Here is a 19,585-nt window from a genome sequence, read left to right on the forward strand (position 1 = left end):
TGCATCTAGAGGCATCTACCCACGTGCAAAGCCCCTGGCATGGATGGGCTCCCCAGTGAGTTTTATAAAACATACAGACAAGAGATCCTACCTCCACTGTTGGCCATGTTGAATGAGGCATGAGAGATCGGAAGACTGCCGGAGTCCCTGAGAGAAGCAATGATCATCCCCCCTCCTCAAGCCAGGCAAGCCCAGTGTGGACTGCGGGTTGTACAGTCCACTGTCCATGCTGAACCAGGACAGTAAGATCCTAACCACAGTACTTGCTAATAGACTTAAACCAATGATAAATAAACTAATACACCCCGACCAAACGGGTTATGTTCCGGGTAGGAGCATATCCGATAACCACAGGAGGCTCCATCATATCGTAGAGCAGACAGAGGGCGACTCAGACGAAATCGCTGTAGTTTCACTGGACGCAGTTAAGGCATTTGACTCTGTCCGATGGCCTTGGCTGATGGCGGCCTTAAAGGGATTCGGGATGGGACCTGGGTACTTGCGGTGGGTGGGATTGTTTTATAGCTCCCCCATTGCCAGAGTAAGAACGGGGAAAATCATATCGGAAAGCTGGCAGCTGGGCAGGGGCACGAGATAGGGTTGCCCATGGTCGCCAATGTTGTATATATTAGCTCTCGAGCCCTTGGCTGTCTACCTCAGACAACAATACGGCGAGATAGGGGTGCGCACCAAAGGGGGACTGCACCTGATATTGCTATACGCAGACGACATGCTTTTATACCTGCGCTACCCGGAGCAGAACCTGCAATACATTTTAGAAGTGATGGAACGCTATGCGGCCTTCTCCGGGATTAAGATCAACCCTGATAAACCAACTGTTTCCCCTGGGCAGATACAGAGACACTTCACAATCTAACCTGCCCACCATGCAAATAGCATGGCAGACCGATACGTTTAGATACCTGGGGATTAACATCTATCATACGGTAGCGGCCGAGCACATACATAATACAGAGAAAGCGGTGGAAGACGTGAAAAACAGCATGGAGTTTTGGGCCAAGCTAACGTTGTCTATGGTGGGAAGGGCGACCCTGCTGAAGATGGTGGTTCTGACAAGGCTGCTGCACTACTTTTCTAATATCCCATACATGGTGCCTAAGTGCTTCTTTACTAAACTGCACAGCCTGTGCAGGGGCTTCCTGTGGCATAACACAAGAAACAGAGTGGCCCTGTGGAAGCTTCAGAACGCATATGAAAAAGGGGGGGATTGAGTTACCAAACTTTGAGATATACCACTTAGCGGCACAACTACAATATGTGGCCAGGTGGCTGGCGGAAAACGAGACGGCAGAGTCCAGGCTGCTGAAGGAGGAAAGTGTCCCTTACTTTTTTACGAGGACTAATCTGGCTTCCCAAACCAGAGATGAAAGGGAGACCAGGATTGCTCAGATTGGGGTGGGAGGTATGGCACAATGCGTGCCGGTCCATGGGGGGGCGTGGCCCCGTGCTCCCCGCAGGCGCCACTGGTGGCGCTATGCGGAGCAGATGTCCAACTCAGAAGAATGATCCGAAAATACTGGGATCCTGTGGGCCTAGCCACCTTGGGGGACATTTGGCAGGAGGGAGAGGTTGTAGATTTCCAAACAATAGTGGAGGAGACCGGGGTACAGCCTGGACAGTACATCACATATAACAGATTAGTCAGAAAAGTGAAAGAAACATGGTCCGAGCCAGAGTTGGCGGAGCTCCCGACCACGGCCATCGAAACAATGTATGAAATCTCAGAGGGGGGGCACGAAATATCCAGGATTTACGAATTAGCAATGCTGAAAGTGGGGAAAGAGCTCACTGATCTAAGGCGGGACTGGGAGGAGGAAGCAGGAGAAGCCTGGCAAGACGGGCAATGGGAGAGGGCCCTAAAGTATCACAAGAAGGTGTCTAGAAATGCCAGGTTACAACAAATCCAACTTTGTCACTCATAGAGCATATATGACCCCCCGTATGATAGCAAAATTTGGAAACGCAGAGGTACAAACATGCCCCAAGTGTGGTGAAGAGAGAGCCGGGATGATCCACATGTTCTGGGCATGCCCGGAAGTCGGGAAATTTTGGGGGGAGGTGAAACTCAAGCTATCCGAGAAGGGGATTACGTTAGACGTAGAATCCATCTGGGCATGCATGCATGCTAGGGGATTCACCAGGCCACGTAAATTGAAACCTGTATGCAAACTCAGACTTAGCATGTATCCTGGGCAAGAGGAGAATCGCCATGAGCTGGAAAGCTGCTCACAGACCTAGAGTGGAGAGGTGCTGGGAGGACCTCCTTAAGTGGGCAGATGCGGAGACAATGGCATGGTATGAGGCGGTCAGCGAAGGAGAGGGAGAGAGGAAGTAGGACCACTCTTGGAATGGAGACAAATGATAGCCTCGCTACATGGGTGCACCGGTAGTGCCCTCAGTGACGAGGACTTGCTTGAGAACCTCGAGGAGGACTTGCCCTGAGTAACTGTTGCCGGAGGTACAATGTGTAATGCTAGAGTGTTTTCCTTTTTTTCTTTTTTTTTTTTTTTTTTTTTTTGGGGAGGGAGGTAGGGGAAGACATTATAGAAGTCGAACAGGTAATGCATATTGTGAAACACATGTGACTGCAAATGTCGGGAATGTTGTTATATGTTGTGTGTGGAAGTAATAAAGAAAAATAAAATTAAAAGTACTTTTAGTGGTTTCATCCCAGTACTAAGGAAGAGGTACTTTTTTCTGTTTGCATTTACTTGCATAGATGCAATCGGTATTCATTGTTTTGCTCCTGAAAATGTATTCAAGTATTTTTTACTTGATGAACCTTTATGTTGTGCTCACGCTCGTATTGATAATTTGTTTAATAGTTTGGAAATGTGGTTTTGGATGATTGATACCATAGGTCTCCCCCTCTCTCTGATGGCCTTTAGTATTAGGTCTTGTTCTCTGTAATGGAAAATCTTAGTAATGATCAATCTCTGCTGAAAACCCAGCGCCAGCATGGGGCCCCAAGAACACTGGATTGCTGAGCAAGCTTGGGAACATCCGCTCAAATGTTTCCATGAGGCCAGTCTGAATTCTGAGTTTTTATTTATTTCTGTAAGACCCTATATGCTGTAGGTGGGTCTTAACAGCATGTAGGCAGATGGAGTGTTGAAGATGGGTCTATGAAATAGAAGTGCATTGGCTAGTTCTTAAGGCCCTGCTCAAATATGTAGTGGTAGGGCTAATAGCATGACGTACCATCTACCGGTTGCTTCAAATAATAGAGAATGCTTTACTACCAGTGAAATTGTTCCTGGATTTTAGAAAGATGAGGTTTTTGGCCTCCCCTGTTGACTTTCTATACAAATCACCCTGATATGGTCCTTCAGCACCATCAAGCACTTATGGTGACTTTATTTTGACCTCTTGGCTCACTCACTCACATCTGAAGTGAATTGACATTGAACTGAATTGGCATTGGTCGGTCTTTAACATGGTGTTATTTGTAACTTTGGCCTGTGTTTTAGTGATTCTGCTGCATCTGAGCATCTGGCCCTACCTAGGTGTGCTAAGCACAATACAATACCCATTTCCCCTCTGGACAACCAGCAATCCCTTGTCTGAATTGTCTATAGCCCCAATGATTTTTCCCAATTGACCCAAGGACGCTTCTGCTTCCAAGACATCCAGGTTTTTTTGCCTCCACACAAAAGCAGGCTGTTTTTCTTAAGAGTTTCAGCACCGTAATTTGGCAGAGGGGTAAATTTCCAATTTTCTCAATTTATGATGAGGCCGTTAGTCTTTTCTAACACAAATGTTGGGAATAACAGTGATATTTAGTTGTCGGTACAATTGGAAGTGCATGATACAAGGGTGCGAGTTATCGGTCCCGCAGGATGGAGGAGAGGAGTTGCCCTGCAGGCGCTGCCAAGCCCTGCCCACCTGTCTTAATGCGATTTTGAGATCAAAACCCCTGAGCACTCCCTGCACTGGCGAAGCCCACAGGGGTCAAGGGTGCAGGTGATCATTACTGAAGGGGGCTACACTGCATGAGTTCACTAATCGAGAACAAGAGGATGTAAAGTGCAGGTACACCATTGGATTTTCACTCGTCTTCTGCACCTTTCATTTGACCCTGTGAGATTGGAGCAGGGGGCTCCACCATACGGTATGCTGTATGACTGTATCCTTCTGGCAGATATACTCCTTTCATTTGGATGCGATTGATTCAACTTAGCCAAGTTATAACCAGGGCTGATATTGAGCTTTTGTTTCAACGCTTCAACTAGTCCCCCAGCCCCCTGTAGTGTCTCTCCACAGTGTTCCCCAAGCAGCTAGGGATTCTGCTTTCCGAACACGTTTTCCACCATGTCTTCAACTCCAACCCAAAGGAAGATACGTACTGTTAAGAAGAAACTGCCCGTGGCCCTTTCCTCTTTTCCACCTCCAAGTTCTGCCGACCTTAGATCGGATACTACTCTAAACACAGCGGGGGAGGCTTATAGCCTTAACAATGAGATTCAGCAATTTCTTAACCCAACTGTTATTCCTGTTAGTCTGGACGCTTGGATGAACATAGATGCCAAACAGATTACCAATGTTTGCAATGGAGCCTTTGGCACAGGCAGCAGTGGCAGTGAGAATTCGTCAAAGGGATTTATTAAGCCTGGAGTCAATTACAGTTCAGCGAACAGAATAGTAAAATGCTTATGGCTCTTCCCACAAGCGACCATAGAGAAGTTTACTGTCAATGGCACCCCAGGGCCTACAACGGACCTGCCCATGGCCATTGTTACAACTGTTAAACCGTCTGCCAGTTTGACTGCTCACCAGCCTGAGAGGACAACTACGGTCACCAGTGGTACTGCTGGCACTGCCGTCACCACAGATCTTGCGGCACTTCGTTGTGGGGGAGGTCTTCCAACAATGACGATGGAGGTATGTAGGTACCCATGCTCTGCAATTGGATCGCATAATGATGCACTGCAGGGGGGCTCATCTGGTTTGATCCCCTGGGAACCTATGTATGCTCTGACAGGGGATCCCAGGTCACACCATTGGCCAACCCAATCTCCCCGATGATTGCACGAAACCAGGCAACCCGAGGGGCACTAATGCTGGAACTGATATTTGGATTACGGGAACCTCTCTCCCTCTCTCTCCCTCTCTCTCTCCCTCTCTCTCCCTCTCTCTCTCCCTCTCTCTCCCTCTCTCTCCCTCTCTCTCCCCCTCTCCCCTCCCCCCTAGGAGGGCAGGAATTAAATTTAAACCCATAACAGCCTACCTTGGGTCCACCTGTGCTGACCTCCACTAAAAGGTCAGAAGGCGGTTTGAGAATCCTTGCCATCAGGGAGAAACTATACAACAGACCTGAACATACTCCACTGAAGCTGGCTCTAAACCAAGTGTCTAATTTGATTTGGGGTACAGCGCCTTATGTGGGAGGGTCTGTATTCCTTCATAGGGTCTCCAGACTGCCCTCCAACAGTTTAAAATCCAACGAGGCATTGGTGACACTCATTGGCTCAGAGTGGCCTGAGGATGTCTTTATTACACGGGAGACGATATTAAGGTGCACTAGGTTGCCCTACCATGTGGATAGTACTTATGATTATGTGCAGATTGATTTCCAAGACCGACACTTGGGGGGAAAAATATACTTGGTTTTGCCAAGAGATGCCCCACCCCGCCCACCAGCCCCCATACAGTAATTAAGGTTACTGCCTACCCAGGCGGTAAAACAAGTGGTTACCTGGGAGAAAGTCCCTGCCAGCCTGTACTCACTGGGACATTTAGTTGTCCTTGGGAAAAGGGTGATGGGTGATTCTCATAGTTAAATTATTGCAAACTAGGACTGACGGACTATGTAATCTGTAATTGTTGTTATTTAACCTGTGTCATGATGTACTTTTATGACCAAAAACGTTAATGATCGGTTCTGTTAACCTTGTTAAACCTGCAGTTGGGGTCTTGTAGGCTGCTCTGAATGCAAACTGACCTCCCTGCCACGCTCAGGATTGCTATGTGATGGACCTCCTTTTCTGTTTTCACCCACTTCCTACCCACAAAACCCAAATAGTTACAGCAAAGACTGTGTCTTTTGGAATTTGTTTTATTACTTCAATTTTTGTTTTCTCTCTTTCAGGAAAAAAGCGCCGGCTGACAATTATCGAGTGCGGGTGTGATATCAATACGATGATCGATTTGGCCAAAGTTGCTGACTTGGTGAGTGCTTTATGGGGTAGCTTCCCTGCAATAGGGATGTTTTTCTGCTCTGCTGTGGGGTGGGTAAAAAGATGTGAGGTGCAAGTGTTGATAATGATCTTCTCACACTCTATGCTATGATTGACCCACACACAGAAGCACTGGCTCAAACCCAACAATACACCTACTCTTCCTAACTGTTAAGGCGATTTATCATTATTGTGCTTCATCCCCTTTCCTAGTGAGACCCGCAGCACTGTTTGCTGGACTTCTGGACCTTTTTAATTTAATCCTGAATTAGTGGTGCCTTTTTCCACCCATTCATTCTAATGGGCTCTGTCTTTTGGAACTCTATTCTTTGTATTCTACCTGTACTATGGAGTCTGTCTACTCCTTAGCTCTGAAAGGCATCTGTATTTTGCAACTGCAGCACACAGCTCCTTATGGGCAGCGTTGCTGGGGCCCCTCTGGGTCCTCCTTTAAGACTCTTCTTCCTATAGCCTTAAGTAACTACAGTTCTTAGCATCGCTTCCAAACTGTGTAGTCTGAGAGATTGGCACACACCACCTTCAGTGGAGTGCCAAAGGGATTCTTAGTTTCCCCCTTATCTCTGCTCCTGTGAAATTTTAGTCACATAGACAATCACCTAGTTATGACTGGTGGCAGTGTCCGTGATCTTACAACTATTGTGTATTTTTTATACCACATAGCCTCAGTAGTACAGAATAGGTGCACCCAAGTACCAACTTGGGGCCTGCCTTCTTTTTTTGCCATTACTAGCGTTGTTGTTCTTTGTTAGCCATTAGTCTATTATTCCGGGAGGGGGCAGGGGGAGGTCGGTCGGTCGGTCGGTCGGTCTGTGTGTTTTGCCTTTGGTGGGATCCAGTAGGCATTCCTGCCTATGCCCCAGAGTGTCTGGGCAGGCAGAAAGTGGGTGAGAAGTCTTCCATCACCCCCTGTCCTTTGTCTGCCAGAGTGTCTGAATAGGACCAGCTCCCACAGGGGGGGTCTGGCTGTCCAGATTGGACAACCAAACTCCCCTTTCCGTAAAATGCTGAGAGATTGTAGAGGAGTGTGTGCTGGAACTGTATAGAAGGTGAGGCTTCTGGAGTGTAAAGCAAGTAGACCACTGGAAACAGACGCGACCCAAGAACAAGATGACCAGAGATGCCTGCAGACCCTTTGCAACACTGTGAAATGACCACTGCTGTCCTGACCCTGTTTTCTATGCGACAGAGGATCTCCGAAGACCATGACTCCTTCCCTTTGGCTGGTGGGAACAACCAGTCCCAAGACGAACTTTGAAACAAGCCATCTCCTGAGGTCCTAGGAGTTTCCAGAGCTGCAGAACCCCAATACCCAGGAGACCTTCTGCCCATTTCGAGTGCATCATTTGGACTGAGCCTGTAAGGACACTTCAGAGATCCGATTCAACTCGCCCAGACCCCCTCACCAGAGTGTGGGACTGCAGAAAGCGAAGAAGATTGACCAGGCGATACGTGTCCTTTGTTGGTGCTGCTGAAAAGGCACCAAAACCACAGAGCGAACCAAGAAGTTGCTGAAGTCGTGCACAGGTTCCCCCCTCGCGACTGCTGCTGGAAGACACCATCCATTGTCCTGCCTTTCGTCACCAGACCAAGGAATCCGAAGGTCGGATCCAGAGCTGCTGCCTCCTAGAGGTGCCAACACAAACACTTTCTTCTAACCGATTGAACTGTGGGGAACAATGTATTGCTTGCCTGATTCAGACAAGTCGTTCTACACCGTTGGAGTGCACCTAGAGGTGTCCAGGGCAACCCCCTCTTACCCAAGATGCTGCTTGTGTGCCCTTCGCGAGTCTGTTTTTCGGTCTGCTTTTTTAGTTGTTAACTTGCTGCTTCAGTAACTTTAGACACTGGAAGAAATCTGCAGGAACTATTCCTTATCCGCTGTTTGCCAAGACTTCAAACCCAGCCCGAACTGCATTTAGCTAGGGTTGCGTTTTGAACTTAAAGGACTTGCCAGGCGAAGAAACCCTCTCCTAGAACCTTGAACTAGTTGCTCATGTTGCATTAACAACTTGTTATCCTCCCTTTAAGTGACTTTTCTATGTTTTTGCAGAGTAAATCCATTACTGTATAACCTGTTGAAAAACGTATGAGTGCGCAATTACCAATGATATAACCTTGCGTTTTCCCTGTCTAACGTTGCTACATTTGTAACTGCGAACAAACGTGAAAGTGTCATTTGAAGTGTATTATCTAGTATTCCTAAGTGTTATACCGTCATGTCTGAAGTATTTAAAGTGATTCTGGTGTAAATATAATACACATATATTTATAAAAAAGATATATGTTGAAGTGCTTCTTTCCTGTGCCTGTCCAACTAAGATTCAGAGTACTTACCTGTAGCTCACACCTTTCTCTTAAGATAAGCCCGACTGCTCTGCCACACCAACAAGGTCCTAAGCTAGTACAGACTGAGAGTTGGGGCTCTACAAACCACTAGGATAGCTTACTAAAGTCTTACTGCCAGTAGGACTTTAGGAAAACTCCCCTTACACTAACCACAGCATATGTCGGCTGCATTCAGTATTCGCAGCGGCACACTGTGATAAACTCAGCCTCTTCCACCCCCTCTCGCTCCCCCCCCACAGACCATCGCACACCCCCTACCTTTTTGCTCACACTGCTCAAGTTCTCAAATCTAGGGAGTTCTCAGTTTGGGGGACCCGCCAATCACTTTGGACCTAAGAAAGTGACCCTGAAGATGAACTCTATCCGAGTTTAAGGTATGTTTAAATCTCGCCATGTATCGGGACACATGCTGCCGGAACAGCTCCCATCCATGCACTCAAGAATGCAGCTACTGCTATGACCAATCCGGTCTAGCTGCACGCGTAGCCCACTGCACTGGAACACCTGATGTGCCACAACACCTCTACCATTAGTATGCAGTAACAATTTATGACTAATTTCTGTCTAGCTGGGCACAGTCTCCTGCACCCGCCCACGTGCTTGACCTATGGTTTGCTTACTGGAGCCCAGCCATCCCTCTTAAATCCTAATCCTGACAGAATACACACACACAACTTAAGCTAAACTCTTAGAACCTCCCATACCTGGACTTCAGTCCCCGAGGGCGTTCCAACCAAAAAGCGTATTGAGGCAATACAAATGGGGAAATGGCACAAACATATATATAAATGACGACTATGTGATACTGGAAATGCATTGGAGCGACAGGGCATCGTCGTCCTGTACTCCACATGAGTCCAGTTGGGACTCTTCCTTTTTTATTTGTGGTGAACAGAGACCCTTGGGATACTCCCATGGCACCCATGGGTGGGGGTACAACCCTGTAGCTTTCTATTGCCTGTTACCTTGTTTTCCCAAAGTCCTAGGAAGCCCTGATTGTCCCTTCTCTGACTGGCTGTTGGATGGAAGAACCATATATGGTATTGTGGGGGAAGTCCAGGCCAGACTGGCTGGTGCCTTCCCAGTGACTATGTTGTACTGTGAATAGAGTGTGTGACCAATATGCAGTCTATGTTATGGGTGTCTGGTTTCTCAGTGTGTGACACAATGAATGAGACAGCCCTGCCCGAAACTGACATGAATGCATTGTGGTGTGCTGAAAGGCTGGGTGCTTGCCCCAATCCACGTTCCTTGTTATGGGGGTCTGGGTGGAAGTGAATAGCCTCAATGCCTGTGAGCAGCCTGACTGGCTGCCTTCCTGCCTGCATGAATGGCCTTCTGTCTGATTGGCTGACTGATCTTGGCTCAGCAGAGTGAATGAGGGACAGATGTGTATGTCTGGGGACCTCTCACTTCCCAATTTGTTCAGAAGCTGAAATTGAAACTTGAAGCTGCTTATCCTTGAAGCCCAGCTGGAAGAGGAATTGCTGCTGCTTTCCTTCGAGGCAATCTAAAAGCTGTTGAGTCTGTCGAGGACTGATCAAGAGAGGACCTGGCTAGGGGACCTCTTCCCCGAGCTGCGAGGGAAATTATTTGCAGAAGCTGATCTTTGAGGTACCCTGGAAGCCAGTCCTGAAAGGATGTTGACCGGAGAAGGGGTTCACCGGGAATCTTGAAGTAATGCACCCAGACATGGAGGCCATCGAAGTCTCTTGCTGTCGACCGGGGTTCGGAGGATTTCTGTAACTGCTGGAAGCCAGTCGAAGCGTGTTGCCCAGAAGCGGGGACAGCTTGACACTGTGCTGCTCGACACCCGGAGACGCAATGCTCCACCTTACCTAAGAACATTGAACGAAAGGCTAGCTTGGCATCACCGTCAACCGCTTTGTCCTGCCGGAGAAAGTCGAGGTCGTCGATGACCGACGAGAATCCGCTGGTGGGTTTCCCACCACCGAAGTCCACAAAGACGCCAGTGAGTGAAGATCCGAAGTCCAGCCTGTGATCGAGCCCCGATCGCTGACTACTCCCGCTGCTGGGCCTACATCCATCACCAAGTCATCTTTGCGGCACCAAACTCTTTGCATCGAGGTGTACCGCACACCTCATCTTCACAGGACTTCCTCGATCGATCGGCGAAGAGCACCGCAAAGGTTGAAGCTGCCGTCCTGTGGCTCCTGCTTTAAAGGGAGTCCACTCTCAAGGGATCCATCGATGAATCGTCGAAGAAACTCTTAACTCTCATACATTGGGGTAGTTGAACATTTTAACCATGAAACAAGACTAATTAAACATGAATGGACTGGGCATGTTAATACTCTTTATTACAGGTTGCCCAGGTGGGGGAGATCCTCACAAAGAATTGTGCCTTGGTAGAGGTGGAAAACCTTCTGCCATTGTTCAAAATAACTTGCCTTCCTTCCTATGATCTATGCTGATGCACATTGCTGTATGATTTGTATGCCATTATAACTGTCAGCAGTTGATGCATTTTAAAGGAGTCCAGAGCTAAGTGTAGTACCACATAGAAATTGTATATATTTGCCATATTAGAATTGCCTGAGTACAAAGTGTTATTCATTGATGTGTATATATCGTGAACCGTATATAAAGAACTGTTGGCGCATAATATACTGTCATACCTCAAGGAACCTGGAGGCTGTGGACTAAATGGAAGCTGCGTCCTCCATTACTGGTTCCTTTACGTACAACGAAACGCAGAGTACGAGTCTAGTCTTTTTAACGCATTCCGACGCCCGTTTATAAGCCGCTCACTTCCGGGGTCGGATGCGTTGCAACGAACAGTTTTCCTGATCGCCTGCGCTTTCGTACTCCTTGTACTCGCCCTTCAGAGTTTTGCCCTCTCTTTCTCGCCTCGCTTTCCTCCCGTCCTTGCCCTTGGTATTTCCACCATTTCTCTTCGCCTCCTTTCCTTACCCTTATCCTTCTACCTTCCGCTCCCTTCTTCCTCCTGTCCCGTCCTCCCGTCTGGTGTTCCTTTACTTCAGCCTTACCTCCCTCCATTTCCTCCTTCCAGTCTTACCTACGAGTTTACCCGTGTATCGACCACATTCTGTGTAACGGACTGCCTTGCCTTATCCCAGTGACTTTGTTGTTCTTCCTGTGCACCGACTCCTGCTTGCCTACGGACTGCCTGCCTTTTCCTGTACATTGTTGTGGCGATCCAAACTTACTACTACTGGACCTCACTCATCTCTTCAGTTGAAACATTCCTTTCTGGGGTTTTTTATGCCGCCGGCTTTTTCCCCACCGTATTACGGCTGAGGAGGGTAGCCACAGTTCACCCATTGGGTGTCACTGTGGCGTCCTTTCACGGTCGTCCTTCCCTGCAAAAAAAAAAAGGGAAAGAATCGCACACAAGACAATCCGAAGCTTGCTTCACATCGAAAGATCAGAGGTGAGGAGGAAGGGGAGGACAGGGGATCAGACTCTTCACAAGCAGAGGAAGAATTCTCTGACAGATTGCAACGCCAGCAAATCCCTATGGCTACTCCACAACAGGTGCAGGAGTTAGTGGCAGCGGTCCAGAGCCTGAACTTAGAAGTTCAAAATCTTAAGGGCGCTAATGCCGCCTTACAGCAGAGGATGGCGGAACGGGACCCACCTACCTCGGATCTTCCTCCCTTGCCCTTAGTCTCGGGGAAGTTTGAAGGGACGCCCAAGAATTTGAAGGAGTTCTTGGATGCTTGTAACTTACATTTTTCATTCCGTTCCCATGCATTTGCTTCCCGACACGCTAAGGTCGGATTCATGATTACTCACGTGTCAGGCAATGCTCTGGCCTGGGCTACCCCACTGGTCAACAGAGCAGATCCCGTGTTACAAGACTATGAAGCTTTCAAGACATTGATGAAGCAGACCTTCCTACGTACTGAGAGTACGTATTTGGCCTCGGAGGACCTGTTGGACATTAGACAAGGGAACTCCGACTTAATGTCCTACATCACGTTGTTCAAACAAATAGCCGCTGAGGCGGGCTGGCAAGAACAGGCACAATACGCCATATTCCGGAGAGGTCTGCGAGAAGAACTCAAAGACGAACTAGCACGCATAGAAAGACCTCTCACCTTTACAGATCTCATCACAGCTACATTGCGAATTGATTTCCGATTAACCGAACGACGAGCAGAGCGTCGAAAGACAAAGATGGGGATCCCTATACCTCCTGTTTCCCTCCCTCTGACATCACCTTCCTCGACACGCTCCACGCGAGAAGAACCTATGCAGATAGGCACGACTCGTGCCCCTCTCACGGTGGAAGAACGCAGAAGAAGACGGGAAGGAAGTCTGTGTATGTACTGTGGATCTTCGACGCATTTACTTCGAGACTGCCCAGATGTACCCCCGAGACGCTCGGGAAACGGGCACCCTCGGTAAGTTTGGGGACTCACTACCGAGGGATGAGTCCTAGTCCCTTTGTGACCCTTTCAATCACTACATTGGAAGGAAGTAATGATGACCGACTCATGGTGATGGCAGTTACCCTACTTATCGGCAAGACCTCCATTCAGACCCAGGCTCTTCTGGATTGTGGGGCCGCTGGCAATTTCATAGACACTCAGTGGGCAGAAAGCCACGGACTCATCCGAGTAGCCAAGACCGAAGATCAGAAAGTGGAAGGTGTTGATGGAGAAACTTTAAGCTCAGGCCTGATTACTCATTCCACAGAGATCCTCACTGTGTGCATCATGGAACATTCTGAACGTCTATCCTTTGACATTATCCGAGCAGCACACTTCCCTCTCATTCTGGGCATAGGTTGGCTCCGTCGACACAACCCTTCTATAGATTGGACCAGTAACCTTTTAAGTTTTCACTCCACCTTCTGTAAAAAGAACTGTCTGCCCAAACCTACCTTTACTACTATCCAAACCACCAACGGTACAGAATCAAAAACAATACATTGTTTACCTTCCTTTCTCAATGAATACACTGATGTAGTTACAGAGAAGATACCTCTTGAGCTTCCTCCTCACAGACCTGAAGATTGCAAAATTGATCTGCATCCGGGGGCTTTGGTCCCTTTTTGTCGTATGTTTTCTTTGACACTCCAAGAAAGAAGATATCTGCGAGAATACCTTGATAAGAATCTGGCCAATGACCTGATCAGGCCTTCTAGATCTCCTGCTGGTGCCTCTTTATTTTTTATTCCCAAGAAAGACACACTAGAACTGCGTCCGTGTATCGATTACAGGGGACTAAACAAGGTAACTACAAAAGACCGGTATCCCATGCCTCTCATCTCAGAAATCATTCACGCCGTTCAGTCGGCCACAATATTTACTAAACTAGATTTACGGAACGCATATCATTTGCTTCGTATTCACTCTGGAGATGAGTGGAAGACTGCGTTTAGGACCCCCTTTGGACTTTATGAATATCAAGTAATGCCATTTGGCCTTGTCAATGCCCCTTCCATTTTCCAACGCTTCATGGACAGACTTTTTTCTGATCTCTTGGGTCATTCAGTACTCATCTACCTAGATGATATCCTTGTTTTCTCTCGCACACAAGAAGAACATGTCGCCCACGTCCTGGAGGTATTCCACAGGTTGCAAAAAAAACCATCTTTCAGTTAAACTTGAAAAATGTGTCTTTTCGGCTAAATCCATTTCCTACTTAGGTTACATCCTTTCCTCAGAGGGCATTGCAATGGACCCTCAAAAAGTCAATTCCATCCTTGACTGGCCATCCCCTAAGACGGTTAAGGACATTCAGAGATTTCTTGGCCTTTCTAACTTCTATCGAAAATTCATCCCAAATTTCTCTCTACAGGTACTTCCTATGACCACTCTTCTGAAGAAATCCTCCTCTCCATTTCAATGGTCTCCTCAGGCGGAGAGGAGTTTTCAACAACTAAAACAGACCTTTTGTTCAGCTCCTGTCCTGAGACAACCCGATCAGCACAGTCCTTTCATCGTGGAGACTGACGCCTCTTCAGCCGCTGTAGGAGCGGTCTTGCTACAAGAACACCATGGTAAGGAACACCCGGTGTCCTATTTCTCCAAAACCCTGAACAACAGTCAACGGAATTACTCAGTTATAGAGCGAGAGTTACTCGCAATGAAACTAGCCTGTGCTGAATGGCGTCACCTCCTCCAAGGTGGGGAACATCCTTTTACCCTTCGGACTGATCACAAAAATCTGCAAGTGTTACGTCAATTTGAGTGCTATAACACTAGGCAGGCAAGATGGGCACATTGCTTTGCCCAGTTTGACTTCGAGATCACCTATATCCCAGGTGAACAAAACCTGGTAGCTGATGCCCTGTCCCGGCGCAGTGATTATCTGTCTGAATCGGAATCCACAAAGGAGTTGATGTTTCCTAGAACACAAAGAATTGGAGTTATTTCTACCTTTTTACAACGTGTCAGGGACAATTCAAGAGGAAGATTCGAGGATGAAATGCATGACAACCGGTCGGAGTATGTCATTAAAGACAGACTTTATCTGGTAAAAGATAAATTGTACGTACCCACGCCAGCATTAAGGAAGACAGCGTTATCCTGGTGTCATGACTCAGTTTGCCGGACATCGTGGTGTTCGTTGTACACAGGATTTTCTAATACGACACTTCTTCTGGCCCAACATGAGAGAAGATACCAAACAATATGTACAGTCTTGTACCACCTGCCTTCGGAACAAATCCACCACGCAACGACCCCTGGGATTATTGGAACCCTGTGCCATTCCTACGGGTCCTTGGTCCACTATATCTACTGATTTCATCGTTGACTTACCAGAGTCACAAGGTTGTACCTGTATCATGGTGGTGATTGATTCTTTCACAAAGTTGGCACATTTCTCACCCTTGCCCAAAGTACCTTCTGCCTCCAGTATGGCGGAAATATTCCTGAAGGACATATTCAGGTTACACGGTCTACCCACTAAGATCATTTCGGACAGAGGCAGCCAGTATACATCCCATTTCTGGTCCGCTCTCTGTAAAGGTTTGGGTATAGAGAGGGCCCTCACCTCGGGATTCCATCCACAATCCAACGGACAGACGGAACGCCTTAACGGGACATTAGAACAGTATCTCCGGTGTTTCGTTAACCAACAGCAAGACAATTGGGTCCAGATACTTCCTATGGCAGAATTTTCCTATAATCACGCCAAACACTCTGCCCTCGGAATCAGCCCTTTTTTCTGCACTTATGGTTACCATCCCCGCACCTTACTTCCATTAGTTGACATAGAGGGTTCTGTTCCTTCGGCCGAGGTCTCATTGGCAACTATCCGAGAGGCACATAACCAAGCTAGGCTGGGATTGAGGGAGGCCCAAGAAAGAAACAGGACCCAAGCAGATAAACGCCGCAGACCAGTTCCAGAATGGGGTGTTGGTTCTAAAGTACTCCTGTCAACCAAATTCCTACCACGTTGGGTACATCCTTCAAAACTATCCCCGAGATATATTGGGCCCTACAAAATCTCTCGGGTTATAAACCCTGTGGCCTTTCGTCTTCAGCTACCATCAAGCTTACGCCGCGTTCATCCGGTATTTCACGCTTCTCAACTAAAATCTTTTGTTGAAGATAGATGGACCCGAAAGACAAGCCGCAACTCTGTACCCAACGACCCTTCTAATGATATCTATGAGGTGGCCCAGATATGTGACTCCCGGTATCATAGAGGACGCTTAGAATACTTGATTCGTTGGAAAGGATACCCTATTTCAGAAAACACCTGGGAACCTAGATCACATTTGAATACCCCCTTGCTGTTGTTCAAGTTCCATCGCAATAATCCGAGCAAGCCAGGAGGCGTGGACCTTAGGAGGGGGCATACTGTCATACCTCAAGGAACCTGGCGGCTGTGGACTAAATGGAAGCTGCGTCCTCCATTACTGGTTCCTTTACGTACAACGAAACGCAGAGTACGAGTCTAGTCTTTTTAACGCATTCCGACGCCCGTTTATAAGCCGCTCACTTCCGGGGTCGGATGCGTTGCAACGAACAGTTTTCCTGATCGCCTGCGCTTTCGTACTCCTTGTACTCGCCCTTCAGAGTTTTGCCCTCTCTTTCTCGCCTCGCTTTCCTCCCGTCCTTGCCCTTGGTATTTCCACCATTTCTCTTCGCCTCCTTTCCTTACCCTTATCCTTCTACCTTCCGCTCCCTTCTTCCTCCTGTCCCGTCCTCCCGTCTGGTGTTCCTTTACTTCAGCCTTACCTCCCTCCATTTCCTCCTTCCAGTCTTACCTACGAGTTTACCCGTGTATCGACCACATTCTGTGTAACGGACTGCCTTGCCTTATCCCAGTGACTTTGTTGTTCTTCCTGTGCACCGACTCCTGCTTGCCTACGGACTGCCTGCCTTTTCCTGTACATTGTTGTGGCGATCCAAACTTACTACTACTGGACCTCACTCATCTCTTCAGTTGAAACATTCCTTTCTGGGGTTTTTTATGCCGCCGGCTTTTTCCCCACTGTATTACGGCTGAGGAGGGTAGCCACAGTTCACCCATTGGGTGTCACTGTGGCGTCCTTTCACGGTCGTCCTTCCCTGCAAAAAAAAAGGGAAAGAATCGCACACAAGACAATCCGAAGCTTGCTTCACATCGAAAGATCAGAGGTGAGGAGGAAGGGGAGGACAGGGGATCAGACTCTTCACAAGCAGAGGAAGAATTCTCTGACATATACTGTGTGGACATTCCTTTTGTGGGGGCTTGGGGACTATGCTGTACTTAATAACCAGCCAGAATCACCTCCTGAGAGCTTAAGCTTTGGTTGCTCGTCCATTCATTACCAAATAGAGAACCTTGGCTGGGGTGCTCTGTGCTTCTACTCTGCCACATATAGGGCAGGAGTACAGATACCCCCCCACCCCCTCCAGTCTTTACATACTGCAATACAATGATTGAGCTATATGCAGTCGCCTATTCAAAACTAGGCCCATGGTCCACCATGTTGATAAAACTCAACTTTACGTTCCCTGGGATAATACCACTTATTGTAATTAGGCAAACAGTAATTTGAGTGCAGCCAGTTAGCTTCTTTGTGTACTGGCAGATCTTAATTGGCAGGTAAAAATATAACCCTGTGCACATGACCACTTTAATACTAATGTAAATTGAAACCCCTTTTTATAAATTTTAGAACAGACTAGTGAAGTAGATGATAACTTGTGCTAAAGGTGTATGCTCTGCTTTTACCAACTGAGACTTGAATTAAGCTTGCCTTTTCACAGATAAATTGCTCATAGCCAACCTTTCTAAGGAAGGGAGATGCTTTGCCTTAATGACAAAAGAATGGAGGATTACAGGATAGCTACAGGGCAGTGAGGGCAATAGAAATGTTAGTAGTTAGCACTTTATGGCTTTGCAGAGTATGGAAAATACTGGAATCATAACAATTTGAGTTCATGGAGAATATCCACATAGTTTGTTATAAAATGGAGAGCATGTTCTACGAATTCGGGAAGACCCAGGTAGTAGTTATTCAGCTGCCATGTCTTGGGAAGTAGAGGCTGATCCGTGCGAAGCACCACCTCTATGGGAGAATGGTCGGAGATACCACAGGGGAGCAGTTCTGCGCTGGTTACCCTGTGCGCCTCGGCGGTCGGAAGAAATAAATAATCTAGCCTGGACAAGGATGCATGGGCACCCGAATGAAAGGAAAAGCCTCGATCTGTGGGGTGGAGTTGCCTCCACACATCACTCAAGCCGAACGCTGATGTAAAGGTTGCCAGCCTTGTGGGCTTATTTGGGTTACGATTCCGGGTGTGGGTCCGGTCTCGTACATTACACATTACGTCATTGAACCCCCCCCCCCCCCCGCCAACCCCCAGAATCCACAAATCCGGTTGTTGCGCTAGTAATGTAGTCGCCTCTCCCAAGAGACCCTCCCCCAGCCCTGGCGGGGAGTATATTGCTAGTATGACTAATATCTCCCCCCCCAAAGCGTGCCCCGCAACATCACAAATCGACCAATAGGGACCTGCTCCACTGCACGCAGTTTGAACAGGAATTGCTTGTGTAAGAGGATCAAAACTCCCTGGGATCCCATGGTGTACCCTGCGTGAAACGCTAGGCGATAATTGGTTCTACAGAAGAACTGGCAGGTTGAGCCTGCTAATTGGTTCTCAGTGAGGAGGGCCATGTCAGGGGAATGCCTGTTGACGAACTGAACAATAAGGCAGCGTTTAATACTCCAACCCATGCCATTTACATTCCATGCGAGAAGCTTAAGGGACTTGTAGCGTTCAGTGGATGTCACTGGAGTCCTCTATATTGGTACTGTGACATTAGTGTCGGAGAGTGTGACATGTTGTATCTGGTAAGTGACTGGTGTGTTTGCAGATGGAGACCCCGTGGTCTCACGATATGGGAGTATGAGCAGCAAGTGCAGTGTGAGTAGTGGCATCTTGATTGGCAACAAACCAATGTAGCATCCCAAAAAATACATGGTGTAAAACATCTTCCCTACTCCTCCCCAACGTGAAGTATCTGTCGCCTAAATTTTACTGGCGCTTGAAAAACTATGCCGCCAGATCAACTTAAGTGGTATAAACTATTTCTGATGTCCCACAGGCTTACTGCTCCTTCTGTGGGTCAAGTGTCTTGGTCCGGGGGTCTTGGTGTCCGCCAATTGCATGGCATGTTGGCGAAGAGGACGCATGTCCCTCCTGATCATCAGTCCGAGGCGGCCCCCCGTTAATCTCGTTCAGGACAGGTGCATTGTTGCAGAGTAATTGCTGAAAAGGGAACAGGCCTCGGATTATGCCAATATTTCACTTCTGTTCTTGCGTCCGATGAGTGTCGTCCTTAAAGCTGCTAGGGGTCTGGGTCTCCGTCCGGTTCAACCTGGATCCCCGGTATAGACTGCCGGGCAGGTCTCTCTCCCCTCTGCCGGGGTCCCGTTCTTCCCCTGGAGTTTGGGTCCGTCCTGGTCCAGTCCCCGTCAATGTGATTCTCTGCCCATTTCCAGGCTTCCTGTGGATCAGTAGAATAGACAGTTTTGACGTTGTGCTGGATCATCAATTGTACAGGGAAAAGTAGCCCATACT

At 47.9% G+C, this 19,585-nt stretch overlaps 1 protein-coding gene across 1 annotated transcript in view; it reads left to right on the plus strand.

The window, feature by feature from the left end:
• BMS1 (BMS1 ribosome biogenesis factor) overlaps positions 1 to 19,585 on the plus strand; it is a 798,176-nt gene that overhangs the window by 136,558 nt on the left and 642,033 nt on the right. Inside the window, exon 4 of the mRNA XM_069611034.1 lies at positions 6,110 to 6,189. Within this exon, the coding sequence (XP_069467135.1) occupies positions 6,110 to 6,189 (80 nt within the window). The remainder of the gene's footprint in view (positions 1 to 6,109; positions 6,190 to 19,585) is intronic.

This window comes from Ambystoma mexicanum, chromosome 8 (assembly GCF_040938575.1).
Source record: "Ambystoma mexicanum isolate Mex_15411 chromosome 8, UKY_AmexF1_1, whole genome shotgun sequence".
Classification (NCBI taxonomy): Eukaryota; Metazoa; Chordata; class Amphibia; order Caudata; family Ambystomatidae; genus Ambystoma; species Ambystoma mexicanum.